Genomic DNA, 22013 nt, shown 5'->3' with positions numbered 1-22013 from the left:
TTCATAAACAGGCCGATCTTTAGCGACATCTGGTATATAGATACCACGTGACTAAAATCACACTTGCGAAGATTCAGCTTAAATCTATATCCCAATTTCTCGAAGCATCGTAAGTTTCGCAGTGTTAAGGTTTCAAATATTGAGTAGCAATTACAGACATTGTGAATAATCTTCGCCAGCTAGTATCATGTGCAAATAACTGGTGGAGAGGTGAATCCATTAAATTTAAATCCGTTTCTAAAACCAGTTTATTATTATTATTATTTATTTATTTTTATTATTGCTCTTGTAAATAGGCCAAAATGTAAAAATAGCTTTTGGGTTTATTATATATGAGGTACTCCGATATTCATCATGTGTTAACTTCTACAGTACATTAATTAAACTGATCACTAAATGAAAAAATTTGTTTCCATATTAAAACAATATTTATAAAAATATATACATTTACCTGGAGTCTTTGCAGCCAGGAGGCAGGGGGAAAAAATTATTTACCAATAGGTAATTTACAAGTATGAGTGGGTTCGTGTATGAAATAAAATGAAAATACTGTATGCCGATAAAAGAATTATAACCGTAAAGAAAAATATTAACGAAGGCAGTTGTTTGATTCAACGACGAATGCCTCAATAAGCATTTGCTTTTGCATTATATATATCTAAGGTACCGAAGATACAAGTTCACAGGTGAATAGGCGCACTTGGCGGGGTGATAAAGCGCCCTAAAAGCAGTTTTATATTGTATAATTGTACTGTCATGTGTTGATTGTAAGAGAAACGATGTGGAATGTACGAGCCACCCTCCTTTTCCCCCAAAAAATTTCTGGGTGTGCACAGATTAAATTATGGCTGTTGGAGAAAGGAATGGAGAACTGAGATGAGAGCCTGCAAATCATAATGGCCAGGCACTCTCAATAAGTCCAGAGAGAAACCCAGATCACTTCCAACTTTTGAAGCACCTATCCATAATTAAAAAAAAAAAAGTTAATGTGTGCAGTATAGTACATTTCAAGCACAGTAGCAAATAGTATTGATAAGAATAAAAGAATGATTTTGTGAACTGCACCTTTGGAGAGTGGATTGTGAAATATTAAACAAGTCGCCACCCAACATGGTGGAGGCAGAGAGTCTGACCAAGTTTAAAGCAGAATTGGATGATTACCTTGTGGGAATGGGAATAGTATGGATATTCTGTTTTATTATCTTATTTATTTATTTTTGGCCGATGCAAAAAAAAAAGTTCATTTCCTTGCATTATTCAACCTTACTGATACTAATTTGTGATTTATAACAAAAAACAAAAAAAAAACCCAATTAGTTTTATGCATGAACCAAGAACATTTTGTTTCTGTGCTACTGCCATATTTCCCATTCATTCCTCCAGTCAGCACATGACACTTATATAACTGCTTCAGCTATAATATATGGATGGCCCATATTAATGTATCCCAACTTAAGTGAATTCTCATTTATGTAGGAGTACCAGGAATCTAACTCCGTGTACTTTGAGATCCTTACTGTGTATGTTATCAAAATTATTTTTTGTATACAGTTCCTTTGTTACTTGCATCATTATATGGAAATCCGTTGTGTAATTTCCATATAGTTTCATTCCTGTTAACATGATCCTGCATTACTTCTGTAATCATTGAGTCCATTATTTTTACTGAATCACAAGTCATACTTACAGCTCTGTTATCACTCTATAGGGACCTCCCTTAAATCCAAATATGCTGCTGCTTCTTTTCTCTTTCACTCCCTTGTTATGGGATAACAAGGATAGATGGAACAGGTGAAAAAGGAGCGTCTCCGTAGCCAGATGGGAAGGAGCAGCAGTGCGTAGCACACGCTTCTTGATTAGACTGGGGTTCGAGCCCGTGTCCACCAAATACAGAGGATGCGGAAAGGTCAGGGAATGACCACCGCATATCCCGGAGCAATATGGCCTTAGTTGCTAATGCTCCTAAAAACCAAATAACTAACTAACTAGGTGAAAAGGATAGGTGGAACAGGACCAGAGTATATCTGCCAGGGGCAAAGGTTGATGACATTGCAGAGCGGATATTATCTTTTAAGGGCACAAAAGGTGATATAGTTGTACACGTTGGCACTAATGATATTAAGAGTAGGGGACTGGCAGAGTTACTTAACAAGTACAGGTCAATGTTGAAAAAAAGCCGTGAATTAGGGTTGAATTTGAAAGTGGCTGTTGTCTGCAATTCTGCCCAGACACGATAGGAGGGAGTATATGATGAGAGCCTTGTTGATCAATTCGGCCCTGGAAAGACTGTGCAAGGCTCAAGGGGTAGAATTTTTTTCAGTCTGGTCTGTACTTGTTAACAGATGGGACTGCTTCTACAGGGATATCTTAAATAGAAAGGGTGCAAGAATATTTGCTGATACTATCAAGGCAGTGTTAGGTGGGTCGGAAAACTGCTAGCTTGGGGGGATACATGGACTAATAGATTAACAGTAGCCACTGGCAGAGGTGAAAGTGATTCTTGCACTGCTTCTATTGGAATGAGCAGAAGCCTGGAAAACAAGATGGAGGATATTTCAGAGACTGCCGGAAGTCATTGTGGACAAGTAAACACATGGGTTGTGTTAGGGTAGCTAAGAAAAAGAACAGGTGCATGTATACTTGTGTGTACACCAATGCTAGGAGTTTGGTAAATAAATTTGATGAATTTGAGGTATTGCTCAAAGCATCAAAGGCAGATATTGTTGGGATATAAGAGACATGGAGTCACACAGATATAAGGAATGCAGAACTGGAATTTGGAGAGTACAACGTCTAGAGAAAGGATAGACAGGATAGGAAAGGAGGAGGGGTTATGCTATTAGTTAAGAAACACATAAAATCCAAGGAAGTGCAGCCAGTCGACATCGCTGGACAGTGCAGTGTCGAGTCAGTTTGGTGTGACATAAGCATTGGGAGATCAAAATTGAGAGTAGGAGTGTGCTATAGGCCTAATGACTCTGATGAGTATAATAAGAAACTGTACAGGGAAATAGAGTGGGCCAGTAAATCAGAGAGTCTTATAATGGGGGGGGGAGTTATTTTCCCAGATATTGACTGGAATTTGTGGGTTGGTCACTCACACATTAGCAAGGCTTTTGTGGATTTATTGGATGATTGTTTTCTACATCAGCATGTAAGGGAGGCAACTTGAGGGAGTAATACTCTTGATTTGATTATCAGTAGTGATTCTTCATGCATTAAGAATCTGCAGATAGAGGAACCACTAGGTGGCAGTGATCACACTGTGCTGAAGTGGGATTTACTCAAAGAGGTAATTACCGTCAGGGGTAAAGGGAAGGGTTATTGCTTTCGTAAAGGCGACTATGGTGGTCTGAGACAGTATTTAAATTCTATACAGTGGGACCAACTGATGATGTTACCAACAGCAAATTCAAAATGGGAAGCACTCAAAGAGCTTATCTTGGAAGCTACTAGGCTTTACATACCAACTAAGAAATATTGTTCAAGGTTTAGGCCTAAATGGGTGTCAGATGAACTAATGAAACATATGGCAGAGAAGAAAAATGCATGGGTTACATATAAATTAACACGTGACAAAGAAGCCTATGATAGATATAAATTGATCTGTAACCAAGTTACAAAGGAGGTTAGGCAGGCGAAGGCAGATTACGAGAAATCTTTGGCAAGGGATGCAAAGAAAAATAGCAAAGAGTTCTTTACTTATGTAAACTCTAGAAGGAAGGGGATGAATCAGATTGGTCCACTTGATATCGATGGTTCAACTGTTGATGATCCTGCTGAGGTAGCTAACAAACTAAATGAATATTTTGCATCGACATTCACACATAAGGAGTCATTCAGCGAGGGGAATGCCAGAGGTGTATTCAACTCTGGTAGTAAGCCAGATAATCTTGTAATAACTGAGAGTAAAGTGGAGGAGAAATTGTTGAAGATAAACACAAGAAAGGCACCTGGGGTGGATGGGATCTATCCAGTTATATTAAAGGAGGCAGCAAAGGAAGTAAGCAAACCCTTAGCCATAATTATGAGAGCTTCCTTGGAATCACGGGAGGTACCCATGGACTGTAGATGTGCAAATGTGACCCCAATCTACAAAGGAGGATCAAAGGGAGACACAGGTAATTACAGACCAGTTAGTTTAACTTCTGTTACAGGGAAATTAATGGAGGCACTGGTTAAAGAAGTATTGCAGGATCATCTAGACAAGACTTCAGTTATAGCTCGGACACAGCATGGGTTTGTTAAGGGAAAGTCTTATCTGACCAATTTGATTGGATACTATGATGTAGTCACAAAGGAACTGGATGCAAAGAATAATTTTGATATCATATATTTGGATCTTAGAAAGGCTTTTGATACTGTTGCACATGGAAGACTGCTGCACAAATTGGAGCAGTGTGGCATTGAAGGCAAATTGCTGCTATGGATAAAGGGGTGGTCGAGTGGAAGAAGGCAGAGAATGGTAATCAATGGACACTGCTCATCGGGGACTAATGTTTATTAGTGGAGTCCCTCAGGGTTCCGTGTTGGGTCAATTATTGTTTTCTGTATTTATAAATAATATTGATGATGGTATATCAAGCTTAATGTCCAAGTTTGTACATTACGATACAAAAGTTGGCAGGGTTAAGGACACTACTGACACTATGCTGCTGCAACAGGATCTGGAAAGGTTGAGCAGATGGGCTGAGAGGTGGCAAATGAAGTGTAACATTGAAAAATGTAAAGTACTACATATGGGAAACAGCAATCCAAGACCAACGTATCAACTCTGTGGTACTACACTGACAGTGGTAGAGAATGAAAATTACCTGGGGGGTAATTGTGCAGGCAGATATGAAGTTCTCGGACAGTGCAGACGGGCTGCAAGAGTAGCTCATAGTGTCTTATCAATGATATACTGGAATTTTTCTAGCAGGGATAAGGAGGTGATTATTCCCTTGTATAAGGCAATGGTCAGGCCATACCTTGAGTACTGTATACAGGTCTGGAGGCCTCATTTCAAGAAGGATGTAGAGCTGCTTGCACGAGTATAGAGAAGGGCAACAAGTTAGTGAATGGAACAAAGGGTTGCTCTTACAAAAAAAGGCTTAAGTTTTGCAAATTATAGTGTCTGGAAACTAGGCACCAGCGAGGTGATCTGATAGAGGTGTATAAAGCCTTGAATGGTTTGAGCATGCTCAATGCTGATGGGATTCTGCCTCTGAGGAAGAGGCACCTGAGAGGGCATAAATACAAATTAAGGAAAGACAGATGTAGGATAGATGTGCAGAAATTTGCCTTTAGCCAGCGAGTAGTTGGTTGGTGGAACAGATTTGCATCCCTTGTTGTGGAAGTTGATAGCCTAAATAAATTTAAGGTTCAGCTGGACAGGTATTTCGAACGAACGGAGGGTTGAAGTGGAAGTTTTTTTTTTTTTCTGGCTGATGCTGCATAAGCTTGCTTTCTTGCATCATATGCCAATGCTAATGCTATCATAAAATTATTTATCTCCTGGTTATAACTTGTTATCCTTCTGGCATCCCCCTCCCTAAAACTACTTTAAGCATGAATGTAGACACAAAATATTTATTCAATTTGTCAGCAAACCAAACAGGATAATCAGCAGTTATACCATTCATATCTGGTTGGCCAACACAGTTCATCCGTTTCCTTCTAGTGTTAACATAAGTAAAGAATTCCTTGCTACTTTTCTTTGTATCCTTAACTTACCTAACCCCTTTGTGGCTTGATTGCAGACTAGTGTATTGGTAACATGATGCAAACAAGCAAAGCTTATATAACTAGCATCAACCAAAAAAAAAAAAAAAAAATTAAAACAAAGAAAATAGACTTACTACATCACCTTGTCTCCCCCTCTAATAATTAATTTGTCTAATTCGTCATGAAATTTATTCAAGGTACCCACTTACACAACACCAAATGGAAGTTTGTTCCTACAATCAATTTCTCTATGCTGAATGCAAATTTTCACACGTTTAAATCACCTTCCTCAATTGAAATTTATGCTCCCTTATCTGTTGTCTGAGCAAGAGTGACCACTGTGACATGGTCACTCAATTCATTCAAAGTTTTAAATACTTATCAGATCTCCTTGCAGATGCTGTATTTTGCAGAATTGAAGTCCTTCTTGGTAAGCATACCCCTTTGTCCTTTCACTAATCTTGTTGCCCTTCTCTGCATCTGGTCCAACAGATCCACATCCTTCCTAAAAATGTGGCTTTCAGACCTATATGCAGTACTCAAATGGTCTTACCATTGTCTTATATGGCAGAATTACTTCCTTATCTCTGAAAAAAAAACCCCATGTGTTGTCTTAGCAGCTCATCTGCACTACTCAGAAAACTTCATATCTGATTACATAATTATCCTCCAGATATTTTTTGTTTTAAATTCCCTTGAGTTTGGTATTGCACAATTGGTGTGATATTCTGGGATTATGGCTACCCATAGCAGTACCTTTTATTTGTCAATGCTAAACTTCAATTGCCCCTTTTCAGCCCATTTGATTAATTTCTCTATGTTTTGTTGCAATAGGCATACCCTACCCTGATTACTGTCATTAACTAACCTGCCAACCTTCTTTCGTATAATCTGCAAACTCAGACATTAATAGCATTAATAAATGTAATAAACAACAATGTACTTAGCACCAAACTTTGGAGGACTCCACTAGTAACATTAGTTCAAGAAGAGCAGTACCCATTGATAAGTATTCTCTATTTTTCCCCACTCAGCCATCATGAGGAGCTGAATAGACCTATACTGCTGGCCATTGCAGCAGTATAGGTATGTTGAGGGTCTAATGACTCCTGGGATTTCTCCCATCTCCACGTATGTTCTATGTATCGAGTGACAGTACCCTGTCAAGGCCAGAGATTTTAAAAGTGTATTGATCATGTGATATGTAGTGTGTTGTGCCCATTGTTCATCTGGTCTGTTAGCCGCCAGGCCCCTGGTGGGACCCGACATTACCATACCCAGCCATGGGGAGGTCAACCGGGTCTACCATTAGGAGAAATCTACTCTGGCAGGTCCTGCCACCTACTTTACTGAGATTTCAGTGGCTAGCACCTAAGAAGTAAAAGATGAACGCGATCTATTCTGCCAATAACTAGAAATTTCTCTAGATGGGATTATGCGCTGGAAATATCAAGATTTGAGGCCTTAATAGGTCGGGCAAGAATTTTGGTGTTAATTAAATTTGGACGTGTGGGGGCCATTGCAGCAATATGCTACTCATGTTTTTGCTGCCTAGTGTTATCTAGTTCTAGCATATTGCTATTATGAATGGCTGATAGAGTGCCACTGTGGTGGCCAACAGATGCCAATGAACAGTCCAGATGCTGAGCACATCCCCACAATGAGTTCTTGCCCAGGGATGCTTGGCCATCACCTAGTTGCTTCATTGGAGGATGCTGGTTAGTGCTGCACCAATAAATAGCATTTAATCAAAGTTGCACTGTACTCGTACTGTGAAAATTTCGCTTTCATTCATTTTACTGTCCCTTCTCAGAGTCCTGTACATCTCAATTGAATATCCTTTAGGGTACTCCGTTTCAAAACTCTGTAGTGCACATATTCAAAATTTTCGCATATAATTTTACCAGGTGTGATGATACTTATCTTTGGACCTCTTTTGACTTTGTTGGGATAGCAGTGGGCAAATTTGATTTGTGTTTATGGGAAGGAAGAATTTCTATGGGCTTTAGCAGACTAGAGGCACAGGAAATTGGCCTGTATTGATTTACCAGTATGGCAGTTGGAGAATTGAGGAGGAGCTTAATAAGTGTAGCAATTCAATGAAAGAAAGAAATACCATCTATTAATGGTGTGGTCCATTCGCAGATTGAGGTCAAGTTTTGTGCTGGGTCAGTCACATTTTAGTGGCAAAAGGCTCTTTGTGTTTTAAGTATTGCTATAGTGTTTAATAAGCTGTAACCTTTCTTGAGCCTTTATGGCACCTTGCAGATTTGCTTTCTGGTAATATGTAATAGTGCATCCAGGATTCATCTCTGTTCCAAATGTGTTATTAGAAGGCACTTCTTCATGCTCGGACCATCAAGAAGCATGAACTACATTGTCTTGCATTGTTGTTTCTTCAGTTCTGGCATTAAATGCCGAGAAATCCATAAGTACACAATTTTTGAAAGTGAAACTACTAACTAATGATATATGTGCTGAACAAACATTAATCTTTCATTCTATAAAAATTTTTGTAATAATAAACACTATGTTGTGATACAAGGAGAATCCTCAATACTTTCACTACTATTCTCAAATGGTTTCTTTTTATAAATTCTTCTATTTTATTTATTTTTTATAAATTCACTACTGCTATAACTTTAGCATTAGTAGAGGCATATGATGCAAGAAAGAAAGCTTATGCAGCATCAGCCAAAAAAAAAAAAAAAAACTCCCATTTCACCCCTCCGTTCGTTCGAAATACCTGTGCAGCTGAGCCTTAAATTTATTTAGGCTATCAACTTCCACAACAAGGGATGGAAGTCTGTTCCATTAACCAATTAACAGCTGGCTAAAGGCAAATTTCTGCACAATCTATCCTACCTCTGTCTTTCCTCAATTTGAATTTATACCCTCTCAGGTGATTATTCTGAGCAAGAGAAAGAATCCCATCAGCATTGAGCATGCTCAAACCATTCAAGGCTTTATACACCTCTATCAGATCACCTCGCTGGTGCCTAGTTTCCAGACACTGTAATTTGCAAAACTTAAGCCTTTTTTTTGTAAGAGCAACCCTTTGTTCCATTCACTAACCTTGTTGCCCTTCTCTGTACTTGTTCCAGCAGCTCTACATCTTTCTTAAAATGAGGCCTCCAGACCTGTATACAGTACTCAGGTGTGGCTTGACCATTGCCTTATACAAGGGAATAATCACCTCCTTATCCCTGCTAGAAAAATTCCTGTATATCATTGACAAGACACCATGAGCTACTCTTGCCACCCATCTGCACTGCTCAGAGAATTTCATATCTGCCTGCACAATTACCTCCAGGTCCTTTTCATTCTCTACCACTGTCGGTGTAGTACCACAGAGTTGCTCTGGGGTTGCAGTTTCCCATATGTAGTACTTTACATTTGTCAATGTTAAACTTCATTTGCCACCTCTCAGCCCATCTGCTCAACCTTTCCAGATCCTTTTGCAGCAGCATAGCGTCTGGAGTGTCCTTAACAACCCCTGCCAACCTTTGTATCGTCTGCAAACTTCGACATTAAACTTGATATACCATCATCAATATTATTTATAAATACAGAAAACAATAATGGACCCAACACTGAACCCTGAGGGACTCCACTAATAACATTAGTCCACGATGAGCCTTGTCCATTGATTACCACTCTCTGTCTTCTCCCCCTCAACCACTACTTTATCCATAGCAGCAATTTGCCTCCAATGCCGCACTGCTCCAATTTGTGCAGCAGTCTTCCATGTGCAACAGTATCAAAAGCCTTTCTAAGATCCAAGTATATAATATTTGGTTGGTTATTTGGTTTTTTTTTTTTAGGAGCATTAGCAACTAAGGCCATATTGCTCCAGGATATGCGGTGGTCATTCCCTGACCTTTCTGCATCCTCTGTATTTGGTGGTGACAGGCTCGAACCCTGGTCTAATCAAGAAGCGTGTGCTACGCACTACTGCTCCTTCCCACCTGGCTACAGAGGTGCCTGTATATAATATCAAAGTTATTCCCTGCATCTAGTTCTTTTGTGACTGCATCATAGTATCCAATCAAATTGGTGAGGCAAGACTTCCCCTTAACAAAACCATGCTCTGTCCGAGCTGTAACTGAAGTCTTGTGTAGATGATCCTACAGTGATTCTTTAACCAGTGCCTGCATTAATTTTCTTGGAACAGAAGTTAAACTCACAGGTCTATAATTACTTGTGTCAGCCTTTGATCCTCCTTTGTGAATTGGGGTTACATTTGCACATCTCCAGTCTTTGGGTACTTCCCCTGAGTCCAAGGAAGCTCTCAGAATTATGGCTAAGGGTTTGCTTACTTCCTTTGCTGCCTATATAACTGGATAGATCCCATCCACCCCAGGTACCTTTCTTGTGTTTATCTTCAACAATTTCTCCTCCACTTTACTCTCAGTTATTACAAGATTATCTAGCTTACTGTTAGAGTTGAATACACCTCTGGCATTCCCCTCGCTGAATAACTCCTCATGTGTGAATGTCGATGTAAAATATTCATATTGTTTGTTAGTTACCTGAGCAGGATCATCAACAGTTGAACCATCAATATCAAATGGACCAATCTGATTCATCCTATTCCTTCTAGAGTTTACATAAGTAAAGAACTCTTTGCTGTTTTTCTTTGCATCCTTTGCCAAAGATTTCTCATAATCTGCTTAACCTCCTTTGTGACTTAGCATTAGTAGAGGCATATGATGCAAGAAAGCAAGCTTATTCAGCATCAGCTAAAAAAAAAAAAAAAACATACCACTCCCATTTCACCCCTCCATTCGCTCAAAATATCTGTCCAGTTGAGCCTTAAATTTGTTTAGGCTATCAACTTCGACAAGTGATGGAAGTCGGTTCCACCAACCAACCACCCGCTGGCCAAAGGCAAATTTCCACACATCTATCCGACATCCGTCCTTCCTCAATTTGAATTTATGCCCTCTGAGCAAGATGAAGAATCCCATTGGCATTGAGCATGCTCAAACCATTCAAAGCCTTATACACCTCTATCAGATTACCTCGCCGGTGCCTAGTCTCCAGACTCTGTAATTTGCAAAACTTAAGCCTTTCTTCGTAAGAGCAACCCTTTGTTCCATTCACTAATCTTGTTGCCCTTCTCTGTACCCGTTCCAGCAGCTCTACATCCTTCTTGAAATGAGGCCTCCAGACCTGTATACAGTACTCAAGATGTGGCCTAACCATTGCCTTATACAAGGGAATAATCACCTCCTTATCCCTGCTAGAAAAGTTCCTGTATATCATTGACAAGATGCCATGAGCTACTCTTGCAGCTCGTCTGCACTGCTCAGAGAACTTCATATCTGCCTGCACAATTACCCCCAGGTCCTTTTCATTCTCCACCACTGTCAGTGTAGTACTGCAGAGTTGATACGTTGCTCTGGGGTTACTGTTTCCCATATGTAGTACTTTACATTTGTCAATGTTAAACTTCATTTGCCACCCCTCAGCCCATCTGTTCAACCTTTCCAGATCCTGTTGCAGCAGCATAGCGTCAGTGGTGTCCTTAACAACCCTGCCAACCTTTGTATCATCTGCAAACTTGGACATTAAACTTGATATTCCATCATCAATATCATTCATAAACACCGAAAACAACAACGGACCCAACACTGAACCGTGAGGAACTCCACTAATAACATTAGTCCACGTTGAGCAGTGTCCATTGATTACCACTCTCTGTCTTCTGCCACTCAACCATCCCCTTATCCATAGCAGCAATTTGCCTCGAATGCCACACTGCTCCAATTTGTGCAGCAGTCTTCCATGTGCAACAGTATCAAAAGCCTTTCTAAGATTCAAATATATAATATCAAAATTATTCCCTGCATCCAGTTCTTTTGTGACTACATCATAGTATCCAATCAAATTGGTCAGGCAAGACCTGCCCTTAACAAAACCATGCTGCGTCTGAGCTATAACTGAATTCTTGTCTAGATGATCCTGCAGTGCTTCTTTAACCAGTGACTCCATTAATTTACCTGGAACAGAAGTTAAACTAACAGGTCTATAATTACTTGTGTCAGCCTTTGATCCTCCTTTGTGAATTGGGGTTACATTTGCACATCTCCAGTCTATGGGTACCTCCCCTGAGTCCAAAGAAACTCTCATAATTATGGCTAGGGGTTTGCTTACTTCCTTTGCTGCCTCCTTTAATATAACTGGATAGATCCCATCCACCCTAGGTGCCTTTTTTATGTTTATCCTCAACAATCTCTCCTCCACTTTCCTCTCAGTTATTACAAAATCATCCAGCTCACTGCCAATGTTTACTTTACCTACATCATTCTCCTTCCTGAATAACTCCTCATGCGTGAATGTAGATGCAAAATACTCGTTTAGATTGTTAGCCACCTGAGCAGGAACCTCAACTGTTGAATCATCAATATCCAGTGGATCAATCTGATTCATCCCTTTCCTTCTTGAGTTTAAATAGGTAAAGAACTCTTTTCTGTTTTTCTTTGCATCCTTTGCCAAGGATTTTTCGTAGTCTGCCTTTGCCTGCCTAATCTCCTTTGTGACTTGGTTACAGACCAACTTATATCTATCATAGGCTTCCATGTCACCCAATAATTTGTATGTATCCCATGCATTTTTCTTCTCTGCCACATGTCTCATTAGTTCATCTGACAACCATTTAGGCCTAAACCTTGAACAATATTTCTTAGTTGGTATGTAAAGCCTGGTAGCCTCCAAGATTAGTTCCTTGAATGCTTCCCATTTTGAGTTTGCTGTTGGTAACATCATCAGTTGGTCCCACTGTATAGAATTTAAATACTGTCTCAGACCATCATAGTCGTCTTTACGAAAACAAAAACCCTTCCCTTTACCTCTGATGGTAGTTACCTCCTTGAGTAAATCCCACTTCAACACACTGTGATCACTGCCACCTAGTGGTTCATTTATCTGCAGATTCTTAATGCATGAAAAATCACTACTGATAATCAGATCAAGAGTATTGCTCCCTCTTGTTGCCTCACGAACATGCTGATGTAGAAAACAATCATCCAATAAATCCACAAAAGCCTTGCTAGTGTGCGAGTGATCAACCCACAAATTCCAGTCAATATCTGGGAAATTAAAATCCCCCATTATAAGACTCTCTGATTCACTGGCCCACTCTATTTCCCTGTACAATATCTTATTATACTCATCAGAGTCATTAGGCCTATAGCACACTCCTACTCTCAATTTTGATTTCCCTATGGTTATGTCACACCAGACTGACTCGACACTGCCCTGTCCATCGATGTCGACTGGCTTCACTTCCTTGGATTTTATGTGTTTCTTAACTAAAAGCATAACCCCTCCTCCCCTCCTGTCCTGTCTATCCTTTCTATACATATTGTATTCCCCAAATTCCAGTTCCGCATTCCTTATATCTGTGCGACACCACATCTCTGATATCCCAACAATATCTGCCTTTGATGTTTTGAGCAATACCTCAAATTCATCAAATTTATTTACCAAACTCCTAGCATTGGTGTACACGCAGGTATACATGCACCTGTTTCTATTCTTGGCTACCCTAACACAACCCATGTGTTTACTTGTACCGCAATGACTCCCAGCAGTCTCTGAAATATCCTGCAACTTGTTTTTCAGGCTTCTGCTCATTTCAATAGAAGCAGTGCAAGAATCACTTCCACCTCTGCCAGTGGCTACTGTTAATCTATTAGTCCTTGTATCCCCTCCCCAACTAGCAATTTTCCTACCCACCTAACTCTGCCTCGACAGCAAAAATTCTTGCACCCTTTCTATTTAAGGGTATACCATCCCTGTAGAAGCAATCTCTCCTGTTAACAAGTACAGTCCAGGCTGAAAAAAATTCTACCCCTTGAGCCTTGCACAATCCCTCCAGGGCCGAATTGATCGACAAGGCTCTCATCATATACTCCCTCCTATCGTGTCTGGGCAGAATTGCAGACACTTTCAAATTCAACCCTAATTCACGGCTTTTTTTCAACAGTGACCTGTACTTGCTAAGTAATTCCGCCGGTCTCCTACTCTTAATATCATTAGTGCCAATGTGTACAACTATATCACCTTTTGTGCCCTTAAAAGATGATATCCGCTCTACAACGTCATCAACCTTTGCCCCTGGCAGACATACCCTGGTCCTGTTCCACCTATCCTTTTTACAAAGCATGTTCCCCACTTCCCTGACAATAGAGTCACCAACAACTACTAGTTCCTGTGGGACCAGCGCATTCTGCCTAGGGGGCTTCCTCTGTGTTGCCTGATGACCAAGTGCAAGCTCTGGCGTTGATGTGGGCGGATGAGAGCTTGTGGGCCCTTCAATTTATTTCCTTCGAGGGCATCCACCCTGTCTCTCAAGCTCTCATAAAGGCCCATAACAACGCTGAGTTGTCGCCTGATTTCCTTGCACTTCTTACGTAGTGCACACACAAAGACATCCCCTTGGCAGTATCATGTCCCGTACCCGGCTGCTCCGCAAAACATCAAGCAAACAGTGCATTTTAAAAGACTGTGATTCAGAGGGCAACTGCCCCCCCTCAGTTCTTCCCTGAACCACAGCACTCCCATTAGCTTGAGTCTTTTGCTTTGCTGCTCTGGTCTGAGTCATGATTCCGATTTAATTCAATAAAATTTCAAAACAAAATTAAATCCCTAAGTTATATCCCAAAACAGACCAGCTTATATCTATCATAGGCTTCTGTGTCACGTGTTAATTTATATGTATCCCATGCATTTTTTTTCTCTGCCATCTGTCTCATAAGTTCATCTGACATCCATTTAGGCTAAACCTTGAACAATATTTCTTAGTTGGTATGTAAAGCCTAGTAGCTTCCATGATAAGTTCTTTGAATGCTTCCCATTTTGAATTTGCTGTTGGTAACATCGTCAGTTGGTCCCACTGTATAGAATTTGAATACTGTCTCATAACTTCTGATATTACAATATAGTGTGCTTGCCCTGGTCAAGCAGAATCCTCAACACTTTCAGTACTGTTCTCAAACTTATTCACCCACTTGTAAATCTGCAGTTGCCATGCGCATGCTTCATCGTACTGCAGCAAACATTCCATGATAAATTTTAGCAGACTTTATTCCTTAGGCATTCAAAAGTCAGATTACAGATCGCTTCTCTACCTTGTTACATGACTTCAAGAGTGCCACCACCTTTAAAATTGACCGCTTCCAAATAATAACAGCAGATTGTACCATGTGGGAACTCAATTGTTACCAAGAGACTTGGATTGCTATCTGACACAAGATTTTATCACAGTTAGACAAACGTAGTTATGTCTACAAGACTAGTATAAAAAATAAATATATCCTTATTTATTTTATAGTTTTATTTGATTTGAATATTAGTGTCTTAGAATACTGGTAGCAATATTATTATTATTAGCCATATGGTGCAAGGAAGCCTGAGGCTTATGCTGCACCAGCCAAAAAAAAATAAAAATTCCCGCATTACCCTGAGAGAGAGAGTCAGAAGTAGAAGGGAATCACCAAGAAAGCGAGAAGAGAAGAATGATGATATCCAGCTCAGGACCCTGGGTTTGCCAAGCCCATACTCACCTGGGGTGATCCCCTGGGGTTAATATTGCACCTTCTAAGAATTTACCCTAGTTGTAGCATTTTCTTTTTTTGTAGTAGTTGTTTTTTTTATATAATAGTTTTGACCTGGCCCCAAATCCCAACAGAACGGTTGCCAATGCACCATTAAATACCAAACCAACCAACCCAACAGAAGGGGGGGGGGTGCTGAATCCACACAAGAACTCCATGCTGTCCTGTATTTTCTGTTAAAAGCCAGTGATTCAGAGGATTGTGGTGGGTTGTGGTGCAAATGCAACTTATTATCTATTATGGAAAATATAATAATTTGTTTTCTCATAATAGATAACTTTTTTTTTTATCTGTTGTTGAAAGGTTGCACCATTAGAGAAACTTGATAGCAGGTTTTTAGTAACGTGGTTGTGTGAAATTTTATATAGAAGAGCAAAGAAAGCTTCTTAAATGCTTTTTTGTGCAAAAAAAAAAAAAAAGAAATAACAGCGTATTGTATTATTGCAGTGAATGTCAGAGTATTCTATTATTGCAGCACTCTAGTGTTGCAATAATAGACTACAGGGAACAATATATTAGCAAATAACCTTAACCAGTCATAGGACTGTTGGTTTTCTCTTGATATACTATATAATATTATGTTCGGTTAATTGAGGCCTAGCAGTGCAGTAATTTTTTATTATTAAACATTCAGTGAAATACACCATTCTTTGTTTGTAATAGTAAATTGCAATGAATGGCATCGATTTAATTATATCTCATATTGTGACTACCTTCACAGTGAGTTACCATGTGTTGCACTACCTTGAATAAGGAACGCTTCACCAATGGAGAAGACTATTGTTACTTATTTTCAGCAGATACCACCACCCAGGCAGCACCGTTTCAAGGCTTGTTGTATTGTCGGTGGCCTGGCAAATACCCTGGTGTTGCAATCATGCCAACCCAGTTATGAAGTATAACTCCACAATATAAGAAAAACTCGCCCACCAAATGGGCGAGTTTTTCAAGAAATGGAATAGAGTGGAAAGGGGTTTTATTAATATATATATATATATATATATTAATATATAGTGGAGACCCAACATCCGATGGTAATTTGTTCCACAAAATCCATTGCATGTTGAAACCAATAATACATTGATTTCTTGTAATTCGTTCCTCAACAACACATAAAATAGGTATTTCTTACATTTATACTTCATTTTTACTAAAAATTAGTGTTTTATAAAGATTATTTAATAAATAGTTAAAACATCTTAAAATAAAAAAAAAACAATAAATTTTGTTTTTTTACTTGTACATCTGGAAATCAGTGGTGGCGGGACTATATCAAGCGTCAAGTGTCTTTGCAGACTTGCTTGACTTTGGACAGTTTCTTCGCCAAGAAACTGTCCAAAGTCAAGCAAAGTTGCGTTGGGTGGCAAAAATTTGAATTTAAAAAATCAAATTGTGACTCAAGAGATTGAACTACTTTGGGATCATGGCCCCTTGCATTATCCAACAGCAGCAGTTCCTTCTGGATAATGCAATAAAGAAAGCTTATTTTTCTCTTCACTGAAGGACAGAAATCTCCAAGCTCCCATTCACTGAAGACATACAGTATCCTGTAACCCAGGCCTTCGGGCACCTCCGTAGCCAGGTGGTAAGGAGCAGCAGCGCGTAGCACATGCCTCTTGATTAGACCAGGGTTCGAGCCCGTCACCACCAAATACGGAGGATGCAGAAAGGTCAGGGAATGACCACCGCATATCCCGGAGCAATATGGCCTTAGTTGCTAATGCTCCTAAAAACCAAATAACAAAAGAAACCCAGGCCTTCTTGTTACTGTGCCAAAACACTCCCAGCATACCTTTGTCGACGTTTTGTTGTTTAAATACTCTGGGGGTGTTAGAGTGACACACACACACAAGCAAAAGCTTCAGCTTAAAATCTCAAGAAGCATTGGCAACCAACAGGAGAGAGAGCCTCTGTTTCATAGGCTTATGCCCAGGTAAACTAGCCTCATCCTTAGTGATGTACGTTCTGGGCATTCGCTTCCAGAAGAGACCGGTTTCACCAGTGTTAAAAACTTGCTGTAGAAGATAATCTTCCTGATCAACAAACTCTTGGAATTCAATTTCAGCTGCTTTTTTATCAGCACTCAATGCCTCCCCATGCTTTTCAACACTTTTGATATTCGTCCTTTTATTGAAGTGCTCGAGCCAGCCTCTGCTGGTTTTGAAGCCTTCAAAGCACACAGCACTGCTACTGGTTGATGGAGCCTTAAGTTTCAGATCGTCATACATCTGAAACAATCGTACTAGTGATGTTCTGCATGCCACGCATTGAACAATAACGTTGTTGAATGATAACAAAGATGCCAATTTGTTGAGAACAATTGTACAAGTGATGAAAGTGATGATGAAAAATGAAAATTTCCACCCGTGTATTGTTCCAGCTATATCAGAAAGTCATCGGTCCTTAAAATAAGAGATCGCATGGAAGGTGTATTGGTTGCTGAGATTATCGGATGTCGATGTATTAAAGTCCCACTGTATATATACAAGTGTTACAAATGAAAATAAAATAAAAATAAATATAGATGTAGAAGTTATTAAACACAAAATGCCAAGCCTAGTTTTTTCCTTCCACTTCTTCGTTTTCATATTTCATATATATATATATATATGCACATGCACACACACACACACACACACACACATATATATGTGTTTGTATGTATATGTGTGTATATATATATTATATTTTGAAATATTATTTATTAATACTGAAAAAACGTAACAAACATCCAATTATATACAAATTAATGTCTATTGCTGCTGAACTTCTTAAGCGAGTCTCTCAACATCAGGTGAGTATGCCATAATTTTCATCTTTAAACATGCTAAGAGACTCGCATTGTTCAGACGGTTTCTTGATTAGTTCATGTTCGAAAATGCTTGTGCCGAAACTAATGCTATATTCACGCCTGTGCCCGCTGCGCACCCCACTTGTTGTACATGTGGGCTAAAAGTTAGAGCTGCAATTACATGTTCAAAGAGCCACATGCGGCTCGTGAGCCACAGGTTGCTGACCTCTATACTAGGATGTCAGCCATTCATTTCCATACTTGTTAAGAAATAAGTGGTGTTTTGTAATACAGTTTTATATCTTGAAAATAATGTATAAAATCAGTTCAGTATTTTTTTATTTTATGTGAATCTAATTATTTCATAATCGAGTATTAAATAATATTTTATCTTCTTTTTTTTTTTTTTTTTTCAATTCCTACTATTAGTTCACACTCTCCCTATATATATTTATATATCTTGTTCAAATTTTCAATCGTTAATAAAATACTTTTTATTCATCCACTCAAGTTCAAATAAATTTTTTTAAACTTGTAGTGGATGACACTTGATGTTAATACAGTTTTTTCAAATATTAATTCATTAATTAAATTTAATTAATTAATTTTAGTTTTATATGGGAGAAAAAAATTTCTCTTATATAAGATATTTAGCAGGATATAAATTTAGGAATAAAATTGAAATCAACAGGCAGTAGCTCAATCGGTAAAATGCAAGGATTTCAATATTTTTCACGTGAAGGTGAAGAATGCGAGTTCAATTCTTGCGAAAATCAATAAATTTTTGTTATTCATCCACTCAAGTTCAAATACATTTTTTTAAACTTGTAGTGGATGACACTTGATGTTAATACAGTTTTTTCAAATATTAATTCATTAATTAAATTTAATTAATTAATTTTAGTTTTATATGGGAGAAAAAAATTTCTCTTATATTTAGCAGGATATAAATTTAGGAATAAATTCCGTCAGTGGCAAAGCGTGTAGATCGCTGGAAAAAAATTTCTTTTTCAGATTCTTTTTTCATTCTGGGTTCTAGTCTGAGTCAACGAGGGAACAAAATGGAAAATGAAACGTGAATAAAAATAATAGTCTAACACCATATATAGAAAGGAAAATGGAAAATTCACTTTCTATTTCGCCACTTAATATTGTGATTCTGTCATATGTATATACATATTTATATTAATTGTAATTATTTAATGAAAAGTAACTAAAATAAAATTTTTCTTTGTTGACCTAAGTAGGAATTGACTTTAAAATTTTTTTTTTTATATTACTTGTTTTAGAATAGACTCAACAATTTGGCCTGAACCATGTTCTTAAGAAAATCCCTACTTCCAGGAGTGAACTGTGCAGTCCGAATTCTCTTTAGTTCCCAACCACACTGCTGTTTTCATGCAATCAGAAAGTTAAGTAAACTTAATGCACAACCTTTGCTTTTGATATCAGAAAGTTGTGTTCAGAAACTTAGAAAGCTTGCTTCAGATGGTTCTATGCTTCGTGTATCTGTTGATGGTGGTGGTTGCTCTGGTTTTCAGTATAAATTTGACTTGGATGCTAAAGTGAATGGTGATGACAAAGTGATTGAGCATGCTGGAGTGAAGATCATTGTTGATGAAGCATCACTAGAGTATCTAAAAGGTTCTACAGTTGATTACCATGAAGAACTGATTCGTTCTGCTTTTCGTATAATTGATAATCCCCAAGCAGAAAAAGGATGTTCTTGTGGATCATCGTTTACAGTAAAATTATGATAATATTAATTCCATTATTTGATAAAATTGTATTATAGTCATGTTATAGTTCATTAAAAATAAATTATTAGATTTTATCACTCATTTAGCCATAATATTGAAGCCCTTTACTGTTTTAAATATTGTCGTAATATAGGATTTTTCATTTTTAGTGTCTATTGGATACACCTAATCTTGCATTTAATCTTGATATGTGCTAGTAAAAACCTTAGATACAAAATTACTCATAACAGACAGAGAGGAAAAACTAGCATTGACTATTTAACCAAGATGATTCTGAAAGTTTTGAGAAGAGCATTAACATTAGTAGAGGCATATGATGCAAGAAAGCAAGCTTATATTGCATCAGTCAAAAAACAAAAAAAAAATACCCTTCCCATTTCATCCATCCATTCACTCCAAATGTTTGTCTAGTTCTGCCTTGAACTTATTTAAGTTGTTGACCTCCGCTACAACAGATGGAAGTTGGTTCCAACTATCAACCACCTGCTGGCTAAAGGTAAATTTCTGCACATTTATTCTACAATTATTTTTCCTCAATTTGAATTTATGTCCCCTTAGATTAGTAATCTGAGCAAGAGAAAGAATCCCATCAGTATTGAGCTTGCTCAAACCATTCAAGGCCTTATACACCTGAGTTAGATCACCTCACAGGTGCCTAGTCTCCAGATGCTGCAATTTGCAGAACTTAAGCCTTTCTTGGTAACAGCAACCCTTTGTTCCACTCACCAATCTCATTGCCCTTCTCTGTACTTGTACCAGCAGCTCTATATCCTTCTTAAAATGAGGCCTCCAGACCTGTATGCAGTACTCAAGGTGTGGCCTGATGATTGCCTTATACAAGGGGACATTGTGATAATGTTACCAAGTTAATACTTAAAAAATGCATTTTTCCATGTGTTAGTGTTAAGCTTTAAATTGATTTATTGTAAGTCAGGATAAAATTAATAAGAAGAAAGGAGTAGATTTAGAAACAGAACCTTGGGGAACTTCAGCATTAGTTGAGAAAGTAAGAAGACAGTTCCATCTACCGTTACATGCAGTGTGCATTCATAGAGAAAACCTAATTGCAGAAGTCAAGAGATAGACTATAAGATGAAAGGTTGCTTAGAAGATCTGTATGCTTAAACATAATGGAAAGTTTTAGAAATCAAAAACAGCTGCTTGAATTTTTCCATAGAATTTGTTTACTGTCACCTGCTGTGCTAAATCTGATAGGTGCATCTCAAAAATAGCTGTTGCACACTTTTAACTATTAATTAATGATTAAAAAATCTGAATTTTTTTTTCTACCTTCCTAAATTATAGTCAAGTTTTAGTTGAAATGTTTTAAAAGTGAAAATTATTGTTTACCTGAAATTGTGCAGCACGACTCTTTACTATTTTTGCCATTTGCTTCAATATGCTAGACTTTCTTTCAGATTCTTGTAAACAAACACACTGATCACATATTGTGTGAAATTGGTTGGCATTTATCAGCTGATGTGTGGCAGAGGCATCTGCTACAGAAAATAAATCCTCTTTGTTTATAATTAACAGGTGACAGAGGAATTGAATGTAACATGTTTGGTATGATAAAAGATTTACCAAGATCAGTGTAAGAGTTAGAGGAAAATGAAGATGATAATGTCAGTTTTATATGAAGGTATTATAGAGCTATCAGAATGCAACAGAGGTGGAAAAATGAATGGACAGAAGTTGCAGCCTTGGAAAGAAACTAGATGCTTAACTACCATTTGGACAAAGGGCAAGTTTCTCATTCTTAGCTTTGCAAATAATGTTAAATTGAGAGCTTGGCTGAAGGAACACAAAAATTCGTGGTATTGTTATTCTTACGGTATGAAGAGAAGAAAAATATCATATCAGAGATTTTATACTTTTCTTTGAAAAGTAAAAGAGAACATAACAATACTCTGACTTATTTTCTGCTGTGTGATCAATGCTACATAGTGAAACGTTATCACTTCCAGGCCTTCTAAACAATAGACACTGGAAGATGAGAATGCACAGGATGAAGATGAGGGAATTACCATCTACATCTAAAGAACCTTGGTTGACCACCCAGTCAGAGCTTAATCTGGTGAGAGATCTAAACGTTTTCAGTTGTCTTAAAAACAAGCTGAACTCCTAAGATTC

General features: G+C 38.2%; 1 protein-coding gene across 2 annotated transcripts; it reads left to right on the top strand.

Annotated features, from left to right (window-relative positions):
- The first annotated feature begins 56 nt into the window (after positions 1-56).
- On the top strand, positions 57-19877 carry LOC150076320 (iron-sulfur cluster assembly 2 homolog, mitochondrial). 2 transcript variants are annotated; one of them, XM_090387602.1, is made up of 2 exons: positions 57-109; positions 19415-19877. In XM_090387602.1, the coding sequence occupies exon 2, from the start codon at positions 19437-19439 to the stop codon at positions 19875-19877; it is 441 nt and encodes a 146-aa protein (XP_090243728.1). In that variant the 5' UTR covers positions 57-109; positions 19415-19436. The 2 variants fall into 2 exon arrangements, with proteins under 2 accessions (XP_090243728.1, XP_090243729.1); XM_090387603.1 differs by having other exon boundaries at positions 102-210; positions 19410-19877.
- The last annotated feature ends 2136 nt before the right edge of the window (positions 19878-22013 follow it).

The sequence above is a fragment of the Mastigoproctus giganteus genome, chromosome 13 (genome assembly GCF_048544385.1).
Source record: "Mastigoproctus giganteus isolate SK-2022 chromosome 13, ASM4854438v1, whole genome shotgun sequence".
NCBI lineage: Eukaryota > Metazoa > Arthropoda > Arachnida > Uropygi > Thelyphonidae > Mastigoproctus > Mastigoproctus giganteus.
The sequence above is the reverse complement of the archived record's forward strand: the minus strand, read 5'-3'. Positions and strand labels throughout refer to the sequence as shown.

Coding starts and splice junctions, on each gene's coding strand:
- LOC150076320 (XM_090387602.1), top strand. CDS start 19,437: ATGTTCTTAAGAAAATCCCTACTTCCAGGAGTGAACTGTGCAGTCCGA.